Source organism: Rana temporaria, chromosome 9 (assembly GCF_905171775.1).
Source record: "Rana temporaria chromosome 9, aRanTem1.1, whole genome shotgun sequence".
Taxonomy (NCBI): domain Eukaryota; kingdom Metazoa; phylum Chordata; class Amphibia; order Anura; family Ranidae; genus Rana; species Rana temporaria.
In genome coordinates, this window is record NC_053497.1 from 183,570,318 (window position 1) to 183,597,187 (window position 26,870).

Below are 26,870 nucleotides of genomic sequence, written 5' to 3' on the forward strand. Positions count from 1 at the left end.
GTATAATGTGCACAGTGGCAGCACTTGGGGCACAGTGGCAGCACTTGGGGCACAGTGGCAGCACTTGGGGCACAGTGGCAACACTTGGGGCACAGTGGCAACACTTGGGGCACAGTGGCAGGGTTTAATGGGCACAGTGGCATCACTTGGGGCACAGTGGCATCACTTGGGGCACAGTGGCAACACTTGGGGCACAGTGGCAGGGTATAATGTGCACAGTGGCAACACTTGGGGCACAGTGGCAGGGTATAATGTGCACAGTGGCAGCACTTGGGGCACAGTGGCAGCACTTGGGGCACAGTGGCAACACTTGGAGCACAGTGGCAGGGTTTAATGGGCACAGTGGCAGCACTTGGGGCACAGTGGCAGCACTTGGGGCACAGTGGCATCACTTGGGGCACAGTGGCATCACTTGGGGCACAGTGGCAGGGTATAATGTGCACAGTGGCAGCACTTGGGGCACAGTGGCAGCACTTGGGGCACAGTGGCAACACTCGGGGCACAGTGGCAGCATTTGGGACACAGTGGCAGGGTTTAATGGGCACAGTGGCTACATTTGGGGCAAAGTGGCAGCTTTTGATGGGCACAGTGGCTACATTTGGGGCACAGTGGCAGCTTTTGATGGGCACAGTGGCTGCAATTGATGTGTTTTTTTTTTTTTGCAGAATTTTTCAGTTTGCCCCCCCCAAAATTTTGAGCACCAGCCGCCCCTGTCGGAAAGGCTGAGACACGTTCCCGGGACGGAGAGCACATTTTTTTACTTTTTTTTTTTTTTTTTACGGAGAGAGTAAAGTGAATTTTTTAACTTCATTTAGATTAAAGCTTTTCAACAAAAAAAACATCCTCATACTCCCGGTTTATTAAAAAAACAAAAACAAAGAACGGTTTCGATTTGTTGTGTGAACTTTTTTTTTTTTTACAGAGAGAAAAGTGTTTTTTTTTTTTAACTTTATTTAGATCAAAGCTTTTAAAAAAAAAAAAAAAAAAACAACCCCGTACTCCCGGCTTATTAAAAGCAGAACGGTTTCGATTTTTTTATTTCTGAACATTTTAAAATAAAATTTCTGCCCCCGCTAAAAATGCCAGTGTGGTGCGCGTAATAATTGGTGCTCGTGTCTTTTGTATTTTAACTACTTAACCTCTTCCGCCCCGGAAGAATTTACCCCCCTTCCTGACCAGAGCACTTTTTACGATTCGGCACTGCGTCGCTTTAACTGGGTCGCTTAGTTGTGCGACGTGGCTCCCAAACAAAATTTACGTCTTTTACTTCCCACAAATAGAGCTTTCTTTTGGTGGTATTTGATCACCTCTGCGGTTTTTATTTTTTGCGCTGTAAACAAAAATAGAGCGACAATTTTGGGGAAAAAAGCAATATTTTTTACTTTTTGCTATAATAAATATCCTCCAAAAATATATATAAAAAAACGATTTTTTTTCCTCAGTTTAGACCGATACGTATTCTTCTACCTATTTTTGGTAAAAAAAAATCGCAATAAGCTTTTATTGATTGGTTTGCGCAAAAGTTATAGCATCTACAATATAGGTGATAGATTATGGCATTTTTATTAGTAATGGCGGCGATCTGCGTTTTTTTTTATTTTTTTTATTGTGACCGTAACATTGTGGCGTACACATCAGACACTTTTGACATGTTTTTGGGAGTCATAGGCTGGGGGGGGGGGGCTTTTCCATGGATCCGTGAACATTTTTTTTGGAGGATTTAAAATGTTTTATAATATGTATATTCTAGGAATGATATACATGTTTGTGAATGTTATGTTCTGTCTTTTTTACATAAAAATTTAATAAAAAAGATTTTAAAACATAACTATAAAATACATAATAATAACCATAAATAATTAAATAGTGAATTAGTTGGAAAAAGAAGCAACAAAAAAAACAATTAATCAAAAATAAATAAACAAATAAAAATAGGTTATAAAAATAATTATAAGAAATATATAATATATATAATTTTTTTTTATCCAAACAAATTTTATTGAAAATAAAGATTTTCAGTACATACAGTATATAAATATATATAGTCAAAATCAAATGAGAAATAAGAAAATAAAAATAAAAATAGACAATACAAATAATTATAAGAAAAAAAAATGTGTGTATGTGTGTGTGTATGTATATGTGTGTATATATATATATATATATATATATATATATATATATATATATATGTGTGTGTGTGTGTGTGTGTGTGTGTGTGTGTGTGTGTGTGTGTGTGTGTGTGTGTGTGTGTGTGTGTGTCTGTATGTATGTGTGTATATATATATATATATATAATCTATCCCAAAAAAAATCTTGAAAAGGGTTTTTTATTACATACTGTATATGAATATGACCAGTATACAGTATATCAATATATAGTCAAAATCAAACGAAGACTAAGAAAACAAATAAAAATAGGTAATAAAAATAATTATAAGATATATATATATATATAAATTTATCCAAACAAATTTTATTGAAAATAAAGATTTTTGGTACATACAGTATATAAATATATATATATATATATTTATTTATATATAGTCAAAATCAAATGAAAACTAAGAAAACAAATAAAAATAGGTTATAAAAATAATTATAAGAAATATATAATATATTTTTTTTTTTATCCAAACAAATTTTACTGAAAATAAAGATTTTTAGTACATACAGTATATGAAAATATATATATAATTTCCCCCAAAAAAATCTTGAAAAGAGTGTTTTTTATTACATACAGTATATGACCAGTATACAGTACATCAATATATAGTCAAAATCAAATGAAAACTAAGAAAACAAAAATAGGTAATAAAAATAATTATAAGAACTATAAAAAAAACTGGGAAACAATATATAAATATATATATATATATATATATATATATATATATATATATATATATATATATATATAATTTGTTCCCAATTTTTTTTATAGTTTTTATAATTATTTTTGTTGCCTAATGTATTTGTTTTCATAGTTTTCATTTGAAAAATATTTTTTTTTTTTTTTTTTTATTGAAAAGAAAGTATATGAATATGACCATCATATTGTCACAACTGGTGTATTTGCTGAGAACAGCTTAGAAAGAGATAAGGATGGCGATTGTAAATCGCATAACAAACGAAAAGTAACATATAAACTTGGTTGGGTCCCAAAACATATAATGTGAAAGATATGTTTAGAGAAATGTCTCTCTTCGATAGAAAACTGGATGACTAAGAGTTATCTTAAACTCAACAGTTCCAAAACAGAACTCCTTATGTTTCACGCCAGCCGAAAGAGTCAACTGGCAACAACCTGGACACCCCCGCCCATTCTGGGCCAAAGCATCACCCCTAGCTCCAAAGTCAAAAGTCTAGGAGTCATTTTTGACACCTTCATGACAATGGACGCACAAATAGGGTCAGTAGTCAGCGGAGCGCACCATCTGTTGCGCCTACTACGCAGACTTATTCCATTTATCCCCAAAGAAGACGTAGCGGTCGTGGTGGGAACAATCGTGCATTCCAGACTGGACTATGCTAACGCCCTTTACCTCGGACTCCCAAAGTACCGAATCGCTCGTCTGCAAGTCGTACAGAATACGGCCGCCAGACTGGTGACTGGGAAAAGGACATGGGAATCAATCTCACCTTCACTGAGAACCCTTCACTGGTTGCCAGTAAAAGACAGAATTGCATTTAAAGCACTCTGCCTGACACATAAGTGCATCCATGGGAAGGCGCCGCAATATCTTTGCGACAAGATAGAACCTCACAATTCGAATCGCGTTCTGCGATCCACCGACCAAAATCTGGTCAGGGTGCCAAAAACCAAATACAAGTCCAAAGGAGAAAGAAGGTTTGCTTTTCAAGGTCCTAGACTATGGAACGCTTTACCAACCAGCATTCGGTTGGAGGAAAACCACCTGACTTTCAGAAGACAGATCAAAACTCTGCTCTTCTGATGTCATGAGACACGAAACATCAAGCGCCCAGAAGCGATTCAGTTCGCATGTGCCGCGCTATATAAGTTTTTCATTCATTCATTCATATATTTAATTTTTTTTTTAAAAAGGGGAAAAAAATAAGAAAACACAAAAAGAAGAACGGGTGTAGGGGAGTGATGGGGTGCAGAAGCTCTCTATCTAGAATAATAATAATAATAATAATAATAATAATAAACATAAATAATAAACATAAATAATAAAACAGCAATAAAAAAAAGCCTAAAAATAAATAAGGCTGCATTCACATCTAGACGGACGAAATCGCGGCGTTTTGTCACCGCAAATCGCGGTAAAAATAGCGGCGTTTTGTACCGCGATTTGCGGCGACAAAACGCGGGTATTGTCCGCCTAGATGTGCCCCAAGATGACCCCCTCTATGGAGATGATTGCCATCTCCTAGCCGAACGCTCGAAGACGCCTGAAAAAAAGGTCCGGGACCTTTTTTCACGCCGCAGGCGACAGGCGTCCGGCGTTCGGCGTGGAGATGTGAACCATCTCCATAGAGGGACATGTATTTCCAGCCCTCTGGCGGCAGAGGCGTAGCGCTACAGGCGTAAAAACGCCTAGGTGTGAATGGGGTCTAAGTAAATTAATGTGTTTTTGTGAATATACAGAAAAAAAATTAGGTTGCTGCCCCACCAAAGATTTCCCTAAACGGATGAACTCAAACGTCAGAATAGCACATGTAACAACAAACAGAATCCAACCAGAAATATTCAAATGTATATAGAGCTACACAATTTAAAATAAATAGTCAAAAGCACCCCCCCCCCCCAAAAAAAAAGGACCAAAGAAAAAAAAACATGTGTTAAACAACTTCCTCTTCAAGTGCAGTGAACCAGGAAATTATATATATCTTATTAAAAATTGATTTATATAGATATATAAAATATTTTTTTTTTATTCTTTACAGTATTTTTCTCGATATATTTATATATATTATATATATATATATATATATATATATATATATATATATATATATATATATATATATATTATAATTTTTTGGGGGAGTTTATTACAATAATTATTATAAGTAACAAAACATTATTATAAGTAATTTTTTTAAGAAAAAAATATTGATTTAACCACTTGCCACAAAGACCAATTCTAAAACTTACATGTAAAAACCATCTTTTTTTTTTTTTTTTGCTAGAAATTTACTCTGAACCCCCAAACATTATATATGTTTATTTTTTTATTTTTTTTGCAGAGACCCTAGGGAAAGAAATGGCGGTTGTTACAACTTTTTATGTCGCACGGTATTTGTGCAGAAATTTTTCAAATGTGTGGTTTTTTTTTAAATAAAACTGCTTCATAAATTAATATTTTTTAAAAATAATTCAAGTTAGCCCGATTTTATTTATTTAAATCTCCATAGGCGAAGCTTAACTTTTTTTTTTTTTGATTTACAGGTTACCTGTCTAGAGTTACAGAGGAGGTCTAGGGCTAGAATTATTGTTCTTGCTCTAACGTTCGCGGCGATACCTCACATGTGTAGTTTGAAGCCGTTTTACATATGCGAGCGCGACCTACATATGCGTTCGCTTCTGCGCCGGAGGATGCCGAGACGAGGGCGCTTTAAAAAATTGTATTTATTTTTCATAGTTTTTTTTTTTTTTTTTTTTTTTTACTTTTATTTTTAAATTTTAAAACTTTCCCTTTTACATTTTTTTTTTTTTCCAATCACTTTTATTCCTATTATGTATGTGAGTAATGTAAACATCCCTTGAAATGGGAATAGGGCATGACAGGTCCTCTTTATGGAGAGATCTGGGGGGTCTATGAGTTCCCCACATCTCTCCTCCAGGCTGGAAAGTTCTAACGATCGGGACCTGGAATGGCTGTCACAGCCTCTGATTGGCTGTCACAGTGATCACCCTCCCGTTAAGCCCCCCCCCCTCTGTGTTTTCAGTCTCTGTGAATGGAGTAGAGAGATGCATTGTATCTTTGTCTGTCCTTGTCGAGATAGAAAAAATATAAAGTGTGTGTAGAAAGAAATAATAACAATAAAAATAAAAAATACCTAGATCAAAGTTTGATCTAGGCCAGTCCCAGGGTTAGTGTTTGGGGACCCGGGTCCTGCCCCAGGGGGAGTGTTTGGGGACCCGGGTCCTGCCCCAGGGGGAGTGTTTGGTGATCCTTCCGGGTCCTGACCCAGGGAAGTGTTTGGGGATCCGGGTCCTGCCCCAGGGGAGTGTTTGGGGACCCGGGTCCTGCCTCCAGGGTTAGTGTTTGGGGACCCGGGTCCTGCCCCCAGGGGAGTGTTTGGGGACCCGGGTCTTGGCCCCCAGGGGAGTGTTTGGGGACCCGGGTCCTGGCCCCAGGGGGAGTGTTTGGGGACCCGGGTCCTGGCCCCCAGGGGGAGTGTTTGGGCACCCGGGTCCTGCCCCCAGGGTTAGTGTTTGGGGACCTGGGTCCTGCCCCCAGGGGGAGTGTTTGGGGACCCGGGTCCTGCCCCAGGGGAGTGTTTGGGGACCTGGGTCCTGCCCCAGGGGAGTGTTTGGGGACCCGGGTCCTGCCCCAGGGGAGTGTTTGGGGACCCGGGTCCTGCCCCAGGGGAGTGTTTGGGGACCCAGGTCCTGCCCCAGGGGAGTGTTTGGGGACCCAGGTCCTGGCCCCAGGGGGAGTGTTTGGGGACCCGGGTCCTGGCCCCCAGGGGGAGTGTTTTGGGGGACCCGGGTCCTGGCCCCCAGGGGGAGTGTTTTGGGGACCCGGGTCCTGGCCCCAGGGGGAGTGTTTGGGGACCCGGGTCCTGCCCCAGGGGAGTGTTTGGGGACCTGGGTCCTGCCCCAGGGGAGTGTTTGGGGACCCGGGTCCTGCCCCAGGGGAGTGTTTGGGGACCCAGGTCCTGGCCCCAGGGGGAGTGTTTGGGGACCCGGGTCCTGGCCCCCAGGGGGAGTGTTTGGGGACCCGGGTCCTGGCCCCAGGGGGAGTGTTTGGGGACCCGGGTCCTGGCCCCAGGGGGAGTGTTTGGGGACCCGGGTCCTGGCCCCCAGGGGAGTGTTTGGGGACCCGGGTCCTTGCCCCAGGGGGAGTGTTAGGGGACCCGGGTCTTGGCCCCCAGGGGAGTGTTTGGGGACCCGGGTCCTGGCCCCAGGGGGAGTGTTTGGGGACCCGGGTCCTGGCCCCCAGGGGGAGTGTTTGGGCACCCGGGTCCTGCCCCCAGGGTTAGTGTTTGGGGACCTGGGTCCTGCCCCAGGGGGAGTGTTTGGGGACCTGGGTCCTGCCCCCAGGGGGAGTGTTTGGGCACCCGGGTCCTGCCCCCAGTGTTGGTGTTTGGGGACCCGGGTCCTGCCCCAGGGTTAGTGTAGAGGATTTTGTGATTTGTTTTTGTTTGTAAAGATTTTATTTATTTATTTGAATTTTTTATCAAATCGGAATTTCACAATTTGTATTTTTTATTTTTGTATAAATAAAAAAGTTTCTCCATAAGCAGCACAGACTTTGTTGCTATTACTCCATCCTCCGGATCGACGTCCTCGGGGCCGGCGGTGACTCAAACCTGAAATAACAAATAGAAGGATTTTATTAGAGAAAAGTTTTGGAATTTTTGGAGATTTTGCAAAACAACGAGTATAAAAAAAAAAAAAGAGAGAAAAAAGATAAAGGGAAAAACAAATCTGCAGAGAGAAAGCGAATTATTTATCCCGGGGGAAATATCTTTTTTTGATGCTCGAATCGGGCAGATTTGGGCGTTTTTTGGCACGTTTATATTCCCATAGAAATGAATGGAAACGCGCCATTTGTGCGTTTTTAGTGCGATTTTCTGCTCAAATGAAAAAAAAAAGTAAAAAATCAAGTTTAATAGTAATAACATATGAATAAAGAATTTGATAAACTAGGGTGTTTAGTTATTTATTGTTAGTATTAATTAATTAATTTTTTATTTAGGATTTTTATTTATGTATTTCTTTTACATTTATTTATTCATTTGTTATTATTCATAAAATAATAAATAAAACATTATAATAATAATCCTAACCCCATCTCCTATTTAATTTTTTTTGCTGGGCACAGTGGCTGCAATTAATGGGCACAGTGGCTGCATATGATGGGCACAGTGGCTGCATATGATGGGCACAATGGCTGCGTTTGATGGGCACAGTGGCTGCATTTGATGGGCACAGTGGCTGCATTTTATGGGCACAGTGGCTGCATTTGATGGGCACAGTGGCTGCATTTGATGGGTACAGTGGCTGCATTTGATGGGCACAGTGGTGTCATTTGATGGGCACAGTGGCTGCATTTGATGGGCACAGTGGCTGCAATTGATGGGCATATTGGCTGCAATTGATGGTCACAATGACTGCAATTGATGGTCACAGAGGCTGCAATTGATGGGCACAGAGGCTGCAATTAATGGGCACAGAGGCTGCAATTAATGGGCACAGAGGCAGCATTTGGCACAGAGGCAGCATTTGGCACAGAGGCAGCATTTGGGCACAGTGGCTGCAATTGATGGGGCACAGTGGCTGCAATTGATGGGGCACAGTGGCTGCAATTGATGGGGCACAGTGGCTGCAACTGATGGGGCACAGTGGCTGCAACTGATGGGGCACAGTGGCAGCAATTGATGGGGCACAGTGGCAGCAATTGATGGGGCACAGTGGCAGCAATTGATGGGGCACAGTGGCTGCAATTGATGGGGCACAGTGGCTGCAATTGATGGGCACAATTGCTGCAATTGGTTTGATGGGCACAGTGACTGTATTTGACGGGCACAGTGGCGGCATTAATAGAATTGTCAAGAAATCCCCACTTCTTTGGCCAGACTGGTAAAATGCCAGCCAGGTGGCGACCCAAGTCCCGGGGGCCCACACCTTTTTTCAAAACCAACTTGACAGGTTCCCAGCTGTGAAATCGTAGCTCCCAGGTGATTGGTCGGGCTCAGGTGCCCGCTCTCCGCTCGATGTGCCCATGTCAGGATTAGCGCCCGGTGCCCCCTCCCCCCCCTATCCCGACAATCGCCTGTCCGCGGAGGGCCGAGCCCCCGTATCTGCGGCTGACAGGAAAAGGTTACCTGGCTGCGCCGCCGTCGCTTCTCCACTTGTGAAAATTAGAACTCTCGAAAAAAAGGGAAATTATTAAACATTCTGGCGGCGGGGGCTCCGAAACGCGATGGAGGTCAATAATAAGTATGTGCAGCCGGGAACGGCAATCCTCTGGGGTGACTGCGGGCTAATTAATAATTAATGCCAGAGACGGGCTGTTTGAAATGCAGATGCGGGGGCTGCGGGGGCGGGGGGCTGCGGGGCAGGGGGGGGGCAGCGCAGTGCGAGAAGAGGAAGCAGATTTGGAGGCAACGGGGAATTGCGGCTCCCTTACCGGCTGCCTGTGTGAGAGGCGGAGCCGGGTGCAGAGCGCGGCCCGTGGTTTAATTTATATTCCCCTCGGCTTCTTAATTACCTGAACCGGCTTTGAAGTTCCTCTCTTTTCATCCCGGCTTGAAAAAAAGATCGGCTCAGCGGAGGGACGCGGCGCAACGATCAAACGCAGAGCGAGAGTGGAGGGGAAGAGAATTCACTGTGTGTGTCACTCGTATATACCTCATTCCTGTATATAGATCTTTATATCTCTAGAGGGGGCTTCATCAGGAGGAAGGAGGTCCCGATTCCTCTATATAGATCTTTATATCACTAGAGGGATCTTCATCAGGAGGAAGGAGGTCCAGATTCCTCTATATAGATCTTCATATCACTAGAGGGGTCTTCATCAGGAGGAAGGAGGTCCTGATTCCTCTATATAGATCTTATATCACTAGAGGGGTCTTCATCAGGAGGAAGGAGGTCCTGATTCCTCTATATAGATCATTATATCACTAGAGGGGTCTTCATCAGGAGGAAGGAGGTCCTGATTCCTCTATATAGATCTTTATATCACTAGAGGGGGCTTCATCAGGGGGAAGGAGGTCCTGATTCCTCTATATAGATCTTTCTATCACTAGAGGGGTCACCAGCAGGAGGAAGGACCCATAATGACCCCCAACCCTTTCCACTACCCCATATTATCTCCTACTCCTTTCCACTACCCCATAATCGCCCCTACCCCTTTCTACTACCCCATATTAGCCACACCCCTTTACACTACCCCATAATGACCTCTACTCCTTTCCACTACCCAATATTGCCCCCTAACCATTTCCTCTATCCCATAATGGCCCTTATCCCTTTTTACAACCCAAATTGACCCCTACCACTACTCTGTAATGGCCCCTACCCCTTTCCACTACCCCATAATGGCCCCTACCCCTTTCCACTACTCCATAATGGCCCCTACCCCTTTCCACTACCCCGTAATGGCCCCTACCCCTTTCCAGTACCCCGTAATGGCCCCTACCCCTTTTCACTACCCTGTAATGGCCCCCTACTCCTTTGCACTACCCCATAATGGCCCCTACCCCTTTCCACTACTCCGTAATGGCCCCTACTCCTTTCCACTACTCCATAATGGCCCCTACCCCTTTCCACTACCCCATAATGGCCCCTACTCCTTTCCACTACCCCATAATGAACCCTACCCCTTTCCACTACCCCATAATGGCCCCTACCCCTTTCTACTACCCCATATTAGCCCCACCCCTTTACACTAACCCATAATGACCTCTATCCCTTTCCACTACCCTATATTGCCCCCCTTACCATTTCCTCTATCCCATAATGGCCCCTACCCCTTTCCACTACTCCATAATGACCCCTACCCCTTTTCACTACCCCATAATGTCCCCTACTCATTTCCACTACTCCATAATGGCCCCTACCCCTTTCCACTACTCCATAATGGCCCCTACCCCTTTCCACTACTCCATAATGGCCCCTACCCCTTTCCACTACTCCATAATGGCCCCTACCCCTTTCCACTACTCCGTAATGGCCCCTACCCCTTTCCACTACTCCATAATGGCCCCTACCCCTTTCCACTACTCCATAATGGCCCCTACCCCTTTTCACTACCCCATAATGGCCCCTACCCCTTTCCACCACTCCATAATGGCCCCTACCCCTTTCCACTACTCCATAATGGCCCCTACCCCTTTCCACTACCCCATAATGGCCCCTACTCTTTTCCACTACTCCATAATGGCCCCTATCCCTTTCCACTACCCTATAATGGCCCCTACCCCTTTCCACTACTCCGTAATGGCCCCTACTCCTTTCCACTACTCCATAATGGCCCCTACCCCTTTCCACTACCCCATAATGGCCCCTACCCCTTTCCACTACTCCGTAATGGCCCCTACTCCTTTCCACTACTCCATAATGGCCCCTACCCCTTTCCACTACCCCATAATGGCCCCTACTCCTTTCCACTACCCCATAATGGCCCCTACCCCTTTCCACTACCCCATAATGGCCCCTACCCATTTCTACTACCCCATATTAGCCTCACCCCTTTACACTAACCCATAATGACCTCTATCCCTTTCCACTACCCTATATTGCCCCCCTTACCATTTCCTCTATCCCATAATGGCCCCTATCCCTTTCCACTACTCCATAATGGCCCCTACCCCTTTCCACTACTCCATAATGACCCCTACCCCTTTTCACTACCCCATAATGTCCCCTACTCATTTCCACTACTCCATAATGGCCCCTACCCCTTTCCACTACTCCATAATGGCCCCTACCCCTTTCCACTACCCCATAATGGCCCCTACTCTTTTCCACTACTCCATAATGGCCCCTACCCCTTTCCACTACCCCATAATGGCCCCCACCCCTTTACACTAACCCATAATGACCTCTACCCCTTTCCACTACCCTATATTGCCCCCTAACCATTTCCTCTATCCCATAATCGCCCCTACCCCTTTCTACTACCCCATATTAGCCACACCCCTTTACACTACCCCATACTGACCTCTACCCCTTTCCACTACCCTATATTGCCCCCTAACCATTTCCTCTATCCCATAATGGCCCCTACCCCTTTCCACTACCCCATAATGGCCCATACCCCTTTCCACTACTCCATAATGGCCCCTACCCCTTTCTACTACCCCATATTAGCCCCACCCCTTTACACTACCCCATACTGACCTCTACCCCTTTCCACTACCCTATATTGCCCCCTAACCATTTCCTCTATCCCATAATGGCCCCTATCCCTTTTTACAACCCCATATTGACCCCTACCCCCTTCTACTAGTCCGTAATGACCCCTACCCCTTTCCACTACCCCATAATGGCCCCTACCCCTTTCCACTACCCCATAATGGCCTCTACACCTTTCCAGTACCCCAAAGTGGCCACACCAATTTTGCCACAGCCCCCAATTGTTTTCTCCCTCTTTTGCCTTGCCCAGAGTTGGCTCCTCCCACTTTTAAACTAACGCCATTCTTCCCACAACCCCTTTCCCCTCGGGATGGAGAAGAACAAAGGTGCAAATTCTGAAACCTTATCTACAGAATAAACACAAATAGATACATTCCTGCTACAGAGATCAATAATAAAAATAATGCAACATTTCTGTATCCAATACACCGATATATATATATATATATATATATGTATGAGGTCAGCGGGGGAGGAGCAGAACCCTCGTCTGCCAGATTATGCTGTGAAATGCCAAGCCCCTGGCTGCTTCTCAGCCACTGACTTCAAGTATAGAGGCCAAAGACAGCCAGGCAATGAACATTTCCGGATCAGGAGCCTCCGTATTTCACAGTGCAGGTTTCTTTACCAGAGCAGAACTTGCTGGCGCCCCCTTGTGGCTGGGATGTGAACTACAAGGATCTCTACACCGATCGTTACATTGTATCCTGGAGGAAGAAATATTACCGATAATACAATCCCTCATCTGTGCAATGTGCCCCCCCCCCCAGTCCCTCATCTGTGCAATGTGGCCCCCCCCAGTCCCTCATCTGTGCAATGTGGCCCTCCCCCAATTCCTCATCTGTGCAATGTGCCCCCCCAGTCCCTCATCTGTGCAATGTGCCCCCCCCCAGTCCCTCATCTGTGCAATGTGCCCCCCCCAGTCCCTCATCTGTGCAATGTGCCCCCCCCAGTCCCTCATCTGTGCAATGTGCCCCCCCCAGTCCCTCATCTGTGCAATGTGCCCCCCCAGTCCCTCATCTGTGCAATGTGGCCCCCCCAGTCCCTCATCTGTGCAATGTGCCCCCCCAGTCCCTCATCTGTGCAATGCGGCCCCCCCAGTCCCTCATCTGTGCAATGTGGCCCCCCCAGTCCCTCATCTGTGCAATGTGGCCCCCCCCAATCCCTTATCTGTGCAATGTGGCCCCCCCAGTCTCTCATCTGTGCAATGTGGCCCCCCCAGTCCCTCATCTGTGCAATGTGGCCCCCCCAATTCCTCATCTGTGCAATGTGCCCCCCCCAGTCCCTCATCTGTGCAATGTGGCCCCCCCAATTCCTCATCTGTGCAATGTGGCCCCCCCAGTCCCACACTAAGAGACAGGAGGTCTCCAGAAGTCAGAGAGGCTGTAGGAGACCCAACATTACAAGTGGTGGACTCAGCGGGCACAAGGCGGTGGACTCAGCGGGCACAAGGCGGTGGACTCAGCGGGCATAAGGCGGTGGACTCAGCGGGCATAAGGCGGTGGACTCAGCGGGCATAAGGCGGTGGACTCAGCGGGCATAAGGCGGTGGACTCAGCGGGCATAAGGCGGTGGACTCAGCGGGCATAAGGCGGTGGACTCAGCGGGCATAAGGCGGTGGACTCAGCGGGCACAAGGCGGTGGACTCCGCAGGCACAAGGCGGTGGACTCCGCAGGCACAAGGCGGTGGACTCAGCGGGCACAAGGCGGTGGACTCCGCAGGCACAAGGCGGTGGACTCCGCAGGCACAAGGCGGTGGACTCAGCGGGCACAAGGACGGTGGACTCAGCGGGCACAAGGCGGTGGACTCAGCGGGCATAAGGCGGTGGACTCCGCGGGCACAAGGCGGTGGACTCCGCAGGCACAAGGCGGTGGACTCCGCAGGCACAAGGCGGTGGTCTCAGCGGGTAGAAGGAGGTGGACTCAGCGGGCACCAGATGGTGGACTCAGCGGGCACCAGGCGCTGGACTCGGCGGGCACAAGGCGGTGGACTCGGCGGGCACAAGGCAGTGGACTCGGCGGGCACAAGGCAGTGGACTCGGCGGGCACAAGAATCCGGGTTCTTTGTTCCACAGCGAGTTCAGGTCAGGAACTGTTGGCTGTGTGTGTGTGGAAGTGCAGCCAGGCAAAAGGCATTGTGTGTTGCAGGTGGTGTACCGGTGAACAAAAAGTCAATTATATATTTTTTTTCTCTGCGGTGAACTACTGCTAGCTGTGTGTGGCAGCCAGGCGAACTGCATTGCACAGAAGTCTATTTTGATGGACTGTGGTGCAACTGTGAGACTGCTAAGCTGTAGTCCCCTGATGGTAGCCCTGCATGCAGGAGTCATGAGAAGGTCGCGGGTGCCGTTTTCGTGGGGGAGGGGGGAACGGGTCTTTTGCCGCCCGCCGCAAAGTGCCACCCTAGGCCACTGCTATGCCAGGCAGGGAGATGGCAGAGCGGCCGATGGTTGGTGGTGCGTTGGTCCCTGCAAGGGTTGTTACAGTCGGAGGTAGCGGTGCTGCGTGGTGCCAACGGATGGAGCCAGGTAGTACAACCTGTACCGGTTAAATGTAACCGCTTGCCAACCAGCCACCGCAGTTTTACGGCGGCAGGTCGGCTCGGCTGCGCGAGATCACGTACAGAGCGGGGACCGGGAGCTGTGGGTGTAAACACACAGCTCCCGGTCCTGTCAGGGGAGAAATGCTGATCTTCTGTTCATACAATGTATGACAAGGGATCTGTCATTTCCCCAAGTCAGTCCCACCCCCCCCCCCTTCAGTTAGAACACACCCAGGGAACATACTTAACCCCTTCCTCGCCCCCTAGTGTTAACCCCTTCCCTGCCACTGGCATTTTTACAGTAATCCAATGCATTTTTATAGCACTGATCGCTATAGAAATGCCAATGGTCCCAAAAATGTGTCAAAAGTGTCTGAAGTGTCCGCCATAATGTCGCAGTACCGAAAAAAATTCGCCGATCGCCACCATTACTAGTAGAAGTAGTGATGATAATTCTTATTTCAGGGACAATGTTGGGGGTTGTAGTGATGATGATAATTCTTATTTCAGGGGCAATGTTGGGGGTAGTAGTGATGATGATAATTCTTATTTCAGGGACAATGTTGGGGGTTGTAGTGATGATGATAATTCTTATTTCAGGGACAATGTTGGGGGTTGTAGTGATGATGATAATTCTTATTTCAGGGACAATGTTGGGGGTTGTAGTGATGATGATAATTCTTATTTCAGGGGCAATGTTGGGGGTAGTAGTGATGATGATAATTCTTATTTCAGGGGCAATGTTGGGGGTTGTAGTGATGATAATTCTTCTTATTTCAGGGACAATGTTGGGGGTAGTAGTGATGATAATTCTTATTTCAGGGGCAATGTTGGGGGTAGTAGTGATGATAATTCTTCTTATTTCAGGGGCATTGTTGGGGGTAGTAGTGATGATAATTCTTATTTCAGGGGCAATGTTGGGGGTTGTAGTGATAATTCTTTTTATTTCATGGACAATGTTGGGGGCAATAGTGATGATAATTCTCTTTTCAGGGGCAATGTTGGGAGTAGTAGTGATGATAATTCATATTTCAGGGGCAATGTTGGGGGTTGTAGTGATAATTCTTTTTATTTCATGGACAATGTTGGGGGTAGTAGTGATGATAATTCTTCTTATTTCAAGGGGAATGTTGGGGGTAGTAGTGATGATAAGTATTCTTATTTCAGGGACAATGTTGGGGGTAGTAGTGATAATTCTTCATATTTCAGGGGCAATGTTGGGGGTAGTAGTGATGATGATGATGATGATGATAATTCTTCTTATTTCAGGGGCAATGTTGGGGGTAGTAGTGATAATAATTCATATTTCAGGGACAATGTTGGGGGTAGTAGTGATGATAATTCTTCATATTTCAGGGGCAATGTTGGGGGTAGTAGTGATGATAATTCTTCATATTTCAGGGGCAATGTTGGGGGTAGTAGTGATGATAATTCTTCTTATTTCAGTGACAATGTTGGGGGTAGTAGTGATAATTCTTATTTCAGGGGCAGTGTTGGGGGTAGTAGTGATGATAATTCTTCATATTTCAGGGGCAATGTTGGGGGTAGTAGTGATGATAATTATTCTTATTTCAGGGACAATGTTGGGGGTAGTAGTGATAATTCTTCTTATTATTTCAGGGACAGTGTTGGGGGTAGTAGTGATGATAATTCTTCATATTTCAGGGACAATGTTGGGGGTAGTAGTGATGATAATTCTTCATATTTCAGGGACAATGTTGGGGGTAGTAGTGATAATTCTTCATATTTCAGGAACAATGTTGGGGGTTGTAGTGATGATAATACTTCTTATTTCAGGAACAATGTTGGGGGTAGTAGTGATGACTATTCTTATTTCAGGGGCAATGTTGGGGGTAGTAGTGATGATAATTCTTCATATTTCAGGGGAAATGTTGGGGGTAGTAGTGATGATAATTCTTATTTCAGGGACAATGTTGGGGGTAGTAGTGATGATAATTCTTATTTCAGGGGCAATGTTGGGGGTTGTAGTGATGATAATTCTTCATATTTCAGGGGCAATGTTGGGGGTAGTAGTGATGATAATTATTCTTATTTCAGGGACAGTGTTGGGGGTAGTAGTGATGATTATTCTTATTTCAGGGACAATGTTGGGGGTAGTAGTGATGATAACTCTTCATATTTCAGGGACAATGTTGGGGGTAGTAGTGATAATTCTTCATATTTCAGGGACAATGTTGGGGGTAGTAGTGATGATAATTCTTCATATTTCAGGGACAATGTTGAGGGTAGTAGTGATGATAATAATTCTTATTTCAGGGACAATGTTGGGGGCAGTAGTGATGATAATTATTCTTATTTCAGAGACAATGTTGGGGGTAGTAGTGATGATAATTCTTCATATTTCAGGGGCAATGTTGGGGGTAGTAGTGATGATAATTATTCTTATTTTAGGGGCAGTGTTGGGGGTAGTAGTGATAATTCTTCATATTTCAGGGGCAATGTTGGGGGTAGTAGTGATGATAAGTATTCTTATTTCAGGGACAATGTTGGGGGTAGTAGTGATGATAATTCTTCATATTTCAGGGACAATGTTGGGGGTAGTAGTGATAATTCTTCATATTTCAGGGGCAATGTTGGGGGTAGTAGTGATGATGATGATGATGATGATGATGATAATTCTTCTTATTTCAGGGGCAATGTTGGGGGTAGTAGTGATAATAATTGATATTTCAGGGACAATGTTGGGGGTAGTAGTGATGATAATTCTTCATATTTCAGGGGCAATGTTGGGGGTAGTAGTGATGATAATTCTTCATATTTCAGGGGCAATGTTGGGGGTAGTAGTGATAATTCTTATTTCAGGGGCAGTGTTGGGGGTAGTAGTGATGATAATTCTTCATATTTCAGGGGCAATGTTGGGGGTAGTAGTGATGATAATTATTCTTATTTCAGGGACAATGTTGGGGGTAGTAGTGATAATTCTTCTTATTATTTCAGGGACAGTGTTGGGGGTAGTAGTGATGATAATTCTTCATATTTCAGGGACAATGTTGGGGGTAGTAGTGATGATAATTCTTCATATTTCAGGGACAATGTTGGGGGTAGTAGTGATAATTCTTCATATTTCAGGAACAATGTTGGGGGTTGTAGTGATGATAATACTTCTTATTTCAGGAACAATGTTGGGGGTAGTAGTGATGACTATTCTTATTTCAGGGGCAATGTTGGGGGTAGTAGTGATGATAATTCTTCATATTTCAGGGGAAATGTTGGGGGTAGTAGTGATGATAATTCTTATTTCAGGGACAATGTTGGGGGTAGTAGTGATGATAATTCTTATTTCAGGGGCAATGTTGGGGGTTGTAGTGATGATAATTCTTCATATTTCAGGGGCAATGTTGGGGGTAGTAGTGATGATAATTATTCTTATTTCAGGGACAGTGTTGGGGGTAGTAGTGATGATAACTCTTCATATTTCAGGGACAATGTTGGGGGTAGTAGTGATAATTCTTCATATTTCAGGGACAATGTTGGGGGTAGTAGTGATGATAATTCTTCATATTTCAGGGACAATGTTGAGGGTAGTAGTGATGATAATAATTCTTATTTCAGGGACAATGTTGGGGGTAGTAGTGATGATAATTATTCTTATTTCAGGGACAATGTTGGGGGTTGTAGTGATGATAATTATTTTTATTTCAGGGACAATGTTGGGGGTAGTAGTGATAATTCTTATTTCAGGGACAATGTTGGGGGTAGTAGTGATGATAATTCTTCATATTTCAGGGGCAATGTTGGGGGTAGTAGTGATGATAATTATTCTTATTTCAGGGACAATGTTGGGGGTAGTAGTGATAATTCTTCATATTTCAGGGACAATGTTGGGGGTAGTAGTGATGATTATTCTTATTTCAGGGACAATGTTGGGGGTAGTAGTGATAATTCTTCATATTTCAGGGACAATGTTGGGGGTAGTAGTGATGATTCTTCATATTTCAGGGGCAATGTTGGGAGTAGTAGTGATGATAATACCTTATATTTCAGGGGCAATGTTGGGGGTAGTAGTGATGATAATTCTTCATATTTCAGGGACAATGTTGAGGGTAGTAGTGATGATAATTCTTATTTCAGGGGCAATGTTGGGGGTAGTAGTGATGATAATTCTTCTTATTTCAGGGACAATGTTGGGGGCAGTAGTGATGATAATTCTTATTTCAGGGGCAATGTTGGGGGTAGTAGTGATAATTCTTCTTATTTCAGAGACAATGTTGGGGGTAGTAGTGATGATAATTCTTCATATTTCAGGGGCAATGTTGGGGGTAGTAGTGATGATAATTATTCTTATTTTAGGGGCAGTGTTGGGGGTAGTAGTGATAATTCTTCATATTTCAGGGGCAATGTTGGGGGTAGTAGTGATGATAAGTGTTCTTATTTCAGGGACAATGTTGGGGGTAGTAGTGATGATAATTATTCTTATTTTAGGGGCAGTGTTGGGGGTAGTAGTGATAATTCTTCATATTTCAGGGGCAATGTTGGGGTAGTAGTGATGATAATTCTTCATATTTCAGGGGCAATGTTGGGGGTAGTAGTGATGATAAGTATTCTTATTTCAGGGACAATGTTGGGGGTAGTAGTGATGATAATTCTTCATATTTCAGGGACAATGTTGGGGGTAGTAGTGATAATTCTTCATATTTCAGGGGCAATGTTGGGGGTAGTAGTGATGATGATGATGATAATACTTCTTATTTCAGGGACAATGTTGGGGGTAGTAGGGGTGATAATTCTTCTTATTTCAGGGGCAATGTTGGGGGTAGTAGTGATAATTCTTATTTCAGGGGCAGTGTTGGGGGTAGTAGTGATGATAATTCTTCATATTTCAGGGGAAATGTTGGGGGTAGTAGTGATGATAATTATTCTTATTTCAGGGACAATGTTGGGGGTAGTAGTGATGATAATTCTTCTTATTATTTCAGGGACAGTGTTGGGGGTAGTAGTGATGATAATTCTTCATATTTCAGGGACAATGTTGGGGGTAGTAGTGATGATAATTCTTCATATTTCAGGGACAATGTTGGGGGTAGTAGTGATAATTCTTCATATTTCAGGAACAATGTTGGGGGTAGTAGTGATAATTCTTCTTATTTCAGGGGAAATGTTGGGGGTAGTAGTGATGATAATTCTTATTTCAGGGACAATGTTGGGGGTAGTAGTGATGATAATTCTTATTTCAGGGGCAATGTTGGGGGTTGTAGTGATGATAATTCTTCATATTTCAGGGGCAATGTTGGGGGTAGTAGTGATGATAATTATTCTTATTTCAGGGACAATGTTGGGGGTAGTAGTGATAATTCTTCTTATTATTTCAGGGACAGTGTTGGGGGTAGTAGTGATGATTATTCTTATTTCAGGGACAATGTTGGGGGTAGTAGTGATAATTCTTCATATTTCAGGGGCAGTGTTGGGGGTAGTAGTGATGATAATTCTTCATATTTCAGGGACAATGTTGAGGGTAGTAGTGATGATAATAATTCTTATTTCAGGGACAATGTTGGGGGTAGTAGTGATGATAATTCTTCTTATTATTTCAGGGACAATGTTGGGGGTAGTAGTGATGATTATTCTTATTTCAGGGGCAGTTTTGGGGGTAGTAGTGATGATAATTATTCTTATTTCAGGGACAATGTTGGGGGTAGTAGTGATAATTCTTATTTCAGGGACAATGTTGGGGGTAGTAGTGATGATAATTATTCTTATTTCAGGGACAATGTTGGGGGTAGTAGTGATAATTCTTCATATTTCAGGGACAATGTTGGGGGTAGTAGTGATAATTCTTTATATTTCAGGGACAATGTTGGGGGTAGTAGTGATGATTATTCTTATTTCAGGGACAATGTTGGGGGTAGTAGTGATAATTCTTCATATTTCAGGGACAATGTTGGGGGTAGTAGTGATGATTCTTCATATTTCAGGGGCAATGTTGGGAGTAGTAGTGATGATAATACCTTATATTTCAGGGGCAATGTTGGGGGTAGTAGTGATGATAATTCTTCATATTTCAGGGACAATGTTGAGGGTAGTAGTGATGATAATTCTTATTTCAGGGGCAATGTTGGGGGTAGTAGTGATGATAATTCTTATTTCAGGGGCAATGTTGGGGGTAGTAGTGATGATAATTATTCTTATTTCAGGGGCAATGTTGGGGGTTGTAGTGATAATTCTTCATATTTCAGGGGCAATGTTGGGGGTAGTAGTGATGATAATTCTTCTTATTTCAGGGACAATGTTGGGGGTAGTAGTGATGATAATTCTTCTTATTTCAGGGACAATGTTGGGGGTAGTAGTGATGATAATTCTTATTATTTCAGGGACAATGTTGGGGGTAGTAGTGATGATAATTCTTCTTATTTCAGGGGCAATGTTGGGGGTAGTAGTGATAATTCTTATTTCAGGGACAGTGTTGGGGGTAGTAGTGATGATAATTCCTCATATTTCAGGGACAGTGTTGGGGGTAGTAGTGATAATTCTTCATATTTCAGGGACAATGTTGGGGGTAGTAGTGATAATTCTGCATATTTCAGTAACAATGTTGGGGGTAGTAGTGATGATAATTCTTATTTCAGGGGCAATGTTGGGGGTAGTAGTGATGATAATTCTTCATATTTCAGGGGCAATGCTGGGGGTAGTAGTGATGATAATTCTTCATATTTCAGGGGCAATGTTGGGGGTAGTAGTGATGATAATTCTTATTATTTCAGGGACAATGTTGGGGGTAGTAGTGATGATAATAATTCTTATTTCAGGGACAATGTTGGGGGTAGTAGTGATAATTCTTCATATTTCAGGGACAATGTTGGGGGTAGTAGTGATAATTCTTCATATTTCAGGGACAATGTTGGGGGCAGTAGTGATGATATCCGGGGTCGGGGGTCGCCCTCACAATACGGGGTCCTCTGCCGGAACACGTTGGGGTTGATAATAAATAAAAGGTATTCCTGATATTGTGATGAAGTTTGGGGGGAGTTGTTGGGACATCGGGGGGCTCCTCTGGTGAGAGTGTCGCCTCTTCTCTTTCTCTGGTGTCCAGACGGGTCATCTATTGAGAAGCGGCTTCTATTATGTGCGGCGGGCGGGGGGGGATTTGTGACTGCGGTGCCCCCATTATTCCTCTCACTATGGAAACCCAGATCATGGGCAGAAGTATGTGAGAGCGGATAATAGGAATCAACAGAGAGAGCGCCACATCTGTTCCACTCCGAGAGCGAGAGTGACAGCCCAGAACTAGAGAGCCTTCCACATAACCCACCGGAGCAAGAGACCCCAACCCACCGGAGCAAGAGACCCCAACCCACCGGAGCAAGAGACCCCAACCCACCGGAGCAAGAGACCCCAACCCACCGGAGCAAGAGACCCCAACCCACCGGAGCAAGAGACCCCAACCCACCGGAGCAAGAGATCCCAACCCACGGGGCAAGAGACCCCAACCCACCGGGGCAAGAGACCCCAACCCACCGGAGCAAGAGACCCCCAACCCACCGGAGCAAGAGACCCCCAACCCACCGGAGCAAGAGACCCCCAACCCACCGGAGCAAGAGACCCCCAACCCACCGGAGCAAGAGACCCCCAACCCACCGGAGCAAGAGACCCCCAACCCACCGGAGCAAGAGACCCCCAACCCACCGGAGCAAGAGACCCCCAACCCACCGGAGCAAGAGACCCCCAACCCACCGGAGCAAGAGACCCCCAACCCACCGGAGCAAGAGACCCCCAACCCACCGGAGCAAGAGACCCCCAACCCACCGGAGCAAGAGACCCCCAACCCACCGGAGCAAGAGACCCCCAACCCACCGGAGCAAGAGACCCCCAACCCACCGGAGCAAGAGACCCCCAACCCACCGGAGCAAGAGACCCCCAACCCACCGGAGCAAGAGACCCCTCTCACACCTCCCAACACCCATCCTAGAGACACCCCCATCCTAGAGACCCCTCCTCACATCACCCAACCCCCACCCTAGAGACCCCTTCTCACATCACCCAACCCCCATCCTAGAGACACCCCCTCACATTACCCAACCCCTATCCTACAGACACCCCCTCACATTACCCAACCCCTATCCTACAGACACCCCCTCACATTACCCAACCCCTATCCTACAGACACCCCCTCACATTACCCAACCCCCATCCTAGAGACACCCCCTCACATCACCCAACCCCCATCCTAGAGTCAACTCCTCACATTATCTAACTTAAAGGGCTTATAAAGGTTAATTTTTTTTTTTTTTAAATAACAAACATGTCATACTTACCTCCACTGTGCAGTTCAGAGTGGCCCCGATCCTCCTCTTCTGGGGTCCCATGGCGGCTGTCTGGGCTCCTCCCCGCAAGAGCTAACCCCCTCTGGGAAGCGCTTTCCCAAGGGGGTTAGCTTGCGGGTGTGCTCCTGTGTTATACAGTCGGCGGCCATAGCTGACAAGTGTATCACTCGGCCCCGCCCCCGCGGCGTGCCGCATCATTAATTTGATTGACAGCAGCGGGAGCCAATGGCTGCGCTGCTGTCAATCATCCAATGAAGAGCCCACAAGAGCTGGGGGATAGCAACATGGGATCGCGCCCACGGAGATTCGGGGCTCAGGCAAGTAAAACAGGGGGCCGGGGGGGGGGGGTGCAAGGTGTTTTATTCACCTTAATGCATAGCATTAAACACGAAGCTTTACAACCCCTTTAATTTAACCTCCACCCTAGAGAACCTCCTCGCGTCACCCAACCCCCATCCTAGAGAACCTCCTCACATTATCCAATCTTTATCCTAGTGACAAGAAGAAAGACATTGGAGAAAGAAAGACATAAGAAGTCCTGTTTGCAGTTTGTGAGAAGCCATGTGGGGGAGGGGACACAGCAAACATGTGGGGGAGGGGACACAGCAAACATGTGGGGGAGGGGACACAACAAACATGTGGGGGAGGGGACACAGAAAACATGTGGAAGAAGGTGCTCTGGTCACATGACACCAAAAATCGAATTTTCCGCTATGTGTGGGGAAAACTAACACTGCACCATCCCCACCGTGAAACATGGTGGTGGCAGCATCATGTGGTGGGGACTCTTTTCTTCAGCAGGGACAGGGAAGCTGGTCAGAGTTGATGGGAAGATGGATGGAGACAAATACAGGACAGTCTTAGAAGAAAACCTGCGAAAGACTTGAGACCGGGGGGGGAGGGGGGGAGGGGTTCACCTCCAGCAGGACAACGACCCTATAGTACAGCCAGAGCTACAATGGAATGGTTTAGATCAAAGAAATGTTGGTTAGGGGGCGAGCATGCAGATTGGTGGGGGGGGGGGGGTTGCAAAGATTTTTGCTGGGAGGGGTGATTTCAGGAGGGGGGCATGGATTTGTTCTGGGAAAAGGGGAAATTTTGCATGCAGATTGGTGGGGGGGGTGATTTCCGCTGACACATAACGCTCATACATCTTGGGGGGGGGGGACATTTTGGCTCTAGGTGACCTTGTCCCAGCACTGCCTATACGTCATGTGATCGGAAAACCCCGTTGCTATAGGTTACGGTGGGTGTTCTCACTCCCCCTTTGTACGACTGAATAAGGCAGAATAAATAAAACAGATGATGAAATGAATGGACCCCGGAGGGCCGGGAGGTCACAGGGCGGCACATCAGTCCCACACCCAGCTGTACGAGGACGGGGGGGGGGTGGGGTCACGCCGCCAGGATGGTGTTATATTGTGGGAACGGACAGCGGCGCTGCGCACACAGCGGGGGGGGGAGGGGTCACTAACACCTCTGCAGGGTATTAAACTGGGATTAATCTCGCGTTTAATCCGAGGAGCAACAAACACAGCGAGGGGACCGCTAATGACACAAAGCGGCATTGTGTGCGAGTGCAGCGCAGAGACCACTGTGTGCGACCGACTGCACAACGCCAACACAGGTGTGTGCGACCGACTGCACAGCACCAACACAGGTGTGTGCGACCGACTGCACAACAGCAACACAGGTGTGTGCGACCGACTGCACAGCGCCAACACAGGTGTGTGCGACCGACTGCACAACGCCAACACAGGTGTGTGCGACCGACTGCACAACAGCAACAAAGGTGTGTGCGACCGACTGCACAACGCCAACACAGGTGTGTGCGACCGACTGCACAACGCCAACACTACACTACATGACCGTTTATACACTAATGGGGGGTGGTAATATCCTGTTATGGGGGGTGGTAATATCCTGTTATAGGGGGGTGGTAATATCCTGGTATGGGGGGTGGTAATATTCTGTTATGGGGGGTGGTAATATCCTGTTATGGGGGGTGGTAATATTCTGTTATGGGGGGTGGTAATATTCTGTTATGGGGGGTGGTAATATCCTGTTATAGGGGGGTGGTAATATCCTGTTATAGGGGGGTGGTAATATCCTGTTATGGGGGGTGGTAATATCCTGTTATGGGGGGTGGTAATATCCTGTTATAGGGGGGTGGTAATATCCTGTTATAGGGGGGTGGTAATATCCTGTTATAGGGGGGTGGTAATATCCTGTTATGGGGGGTGGTAATATCCTGATATGGGGGGGGTAATATCCTGATATGGGGGGGGGTAATATCCTGGTATGGGGGGTGGTAATATTCTGTTATGGGGGGTGGTAATATTCTGTTATGGGGGGTGGTAAAATCCTGATATGGGGGGGGGGTAATATCCTGGTATGGGGGGTGGTAATATTCTGTTATGGGGGGTGGTAATATCCTGTTATAGGGGGGTGGTAATATCCTGGTATGGGGGGTGGTAATATTCTGTTATGGGGGGTGGTAATATTCTGTTATGGGGGGTGGTAATATTCTGTTATGGGGGGTGGTAATATCCTGGTATGGGGGGGGGGTAATATCCTGGTATGGGGGGTGGTAATATCCTGATATGGGGGGGGGTAATATCCTGGTATGGGGGGTGGTAATATTCTGTTATGGGGGGTGGTAATATTCTGGTATGGGGGGTGGTAATATCCTGTTATAGGGGGGTGGTAATATCCTGGTATGGGGGGTGGTAATATTCTGTTATGGGGGGTGGTAATATCCTGGTATGGGGGGTGGTAATATTCTGTTATGGGGGGTGGTAATATCCTGTTATAGGGTGGTAATATCCCCTGGTATGGGGGGTGGTAATATCCCCTGGTATGGGGGGTGGTAATATCCCCTGGTATGGGGGGTGGTAATATCCCCTGGTATGGGGGGGTGGTAATATCCTGGTATAGGGGGTGGTAATATCCTGGAGAAGGCGGGGAATGTCCACCAATGAGCACACAGTGGTTGGGAGGAGAAGGCAGGGAATGTCCACCAATGAGTACACAGTGGTTGGAGGAGAAGGCGGGGAATGTCCACCAATGAGCACACAGTGGTTGGGAGGAGAAGGCAGGGAATGTCCACCAATGAGCACACAGTGGTTGGAGGAGAAGGCGGGAATGTCCACCAATGAGCACACAGTGGTTGGAGGAGAAGGCGGGGAATGTCCACCAATGAGCACACAGCGGTGGGAGGAGAAGGCGGGGAATGTCCACCAATGAGCACACAGTGGTTGGAGGAGAAGGCGGGGAATGCCCACCAATGAGCACACAGTGGTTGGAGGAGAAGGCGGGGAATGTCCACCAATGAGCACACAGTGGTTGGAGGAGAAGGCGGGGAATGCCCACCAATGAGCACACAGTGGTTGGAGGAGAAGGCGGGGAATGTCCACCAATGAGCACACAGTGGTTGGAGGAGAAGGCGGGGAATGTCCACCAATGAGCACACAGTGGTTGGAGGAGAAGGCGGGGAATGTCCTCCAATGAGCACACAGTGGTTGGGAGGAGAAGGCGGGGAATGTCCACCAATGAGCACACAGTGGTTGGAGGAGAAGGCGGGGAATGTCCACCAATGAGCACACAGTGGTTGGAGGAGAAGGCGGGGAATGTCCACCAATGAGCACACAGTGGTTGGAGGAGAAGGCGGGGAATGTCCACCAATGAGCACACAGCGGTTGGAGGAGAAGGCGGGGAATGTCCACCAATGAGCACACAGCGGTTGGAGGAGAAGGCGGGGAATGTCCACCAATGAGCACACAGTGGTTGGAGGAGAAGGCGGGGAATGTCCACCAATGAGCACACAGTGGTTGGAGGAGAAGGCGGGGAATGTCCACCAATGAGCACACAGTGGTTGGAGGAGAAGGCGGGGAATGTCCACCAATGAACACACAGCGGTTGGGAGGAGAAGGCGGGGGAATGTCCACCAATGAGCACACAGTGTTGGAGGGGAAGGCGGGGAATGCCACCAA

At 46.3% G+C, this 26,870-nt stretch overlaps 2 protein-coding genes across 2 annotated transcripts in view; both read left to right on the forward strand.

The window, feature by feature from the left end:
- Positions 1-17,285, forward strand: part of LOC120914634 (uncharacterized transmembrane protein DDB_G0289901-like) — a 58,406-nt gene extending 41,121 nt beyond the window's left edge. The window contains exon 2 of the mRNA XM_040325319.1: positions 15,110-17,285. Coding sequence (XP_040181253.1) covers positions 15,110-17,285 — 2,176 coding nt within the window. The remainder of the gene's footprint in view (positions 1-15,109) is intronic.
- A 160-nt stretch (positions 17,286-17,445) lies between these two features.
- On the forward strand, positions 17,446-21,559 carry LOC120914635 (dentin sialophosphoprotein-like). The gene is made up of 3 exons (XM_040325320.1): positions 17,446-17,474; positions 17,558-18,982; positions 19,129-21,559. The coding sequence occupies exons 1-3, from the start codon at positions 17,446-17,448 to the stop codon at positions 21,557-21,559; spliced, it is 3,885 nt and encodes a 1,294-aa protein (XP_040181254.1).
- Positions 21,560-26,870: the final 5,311 nt, after the last annotated feature.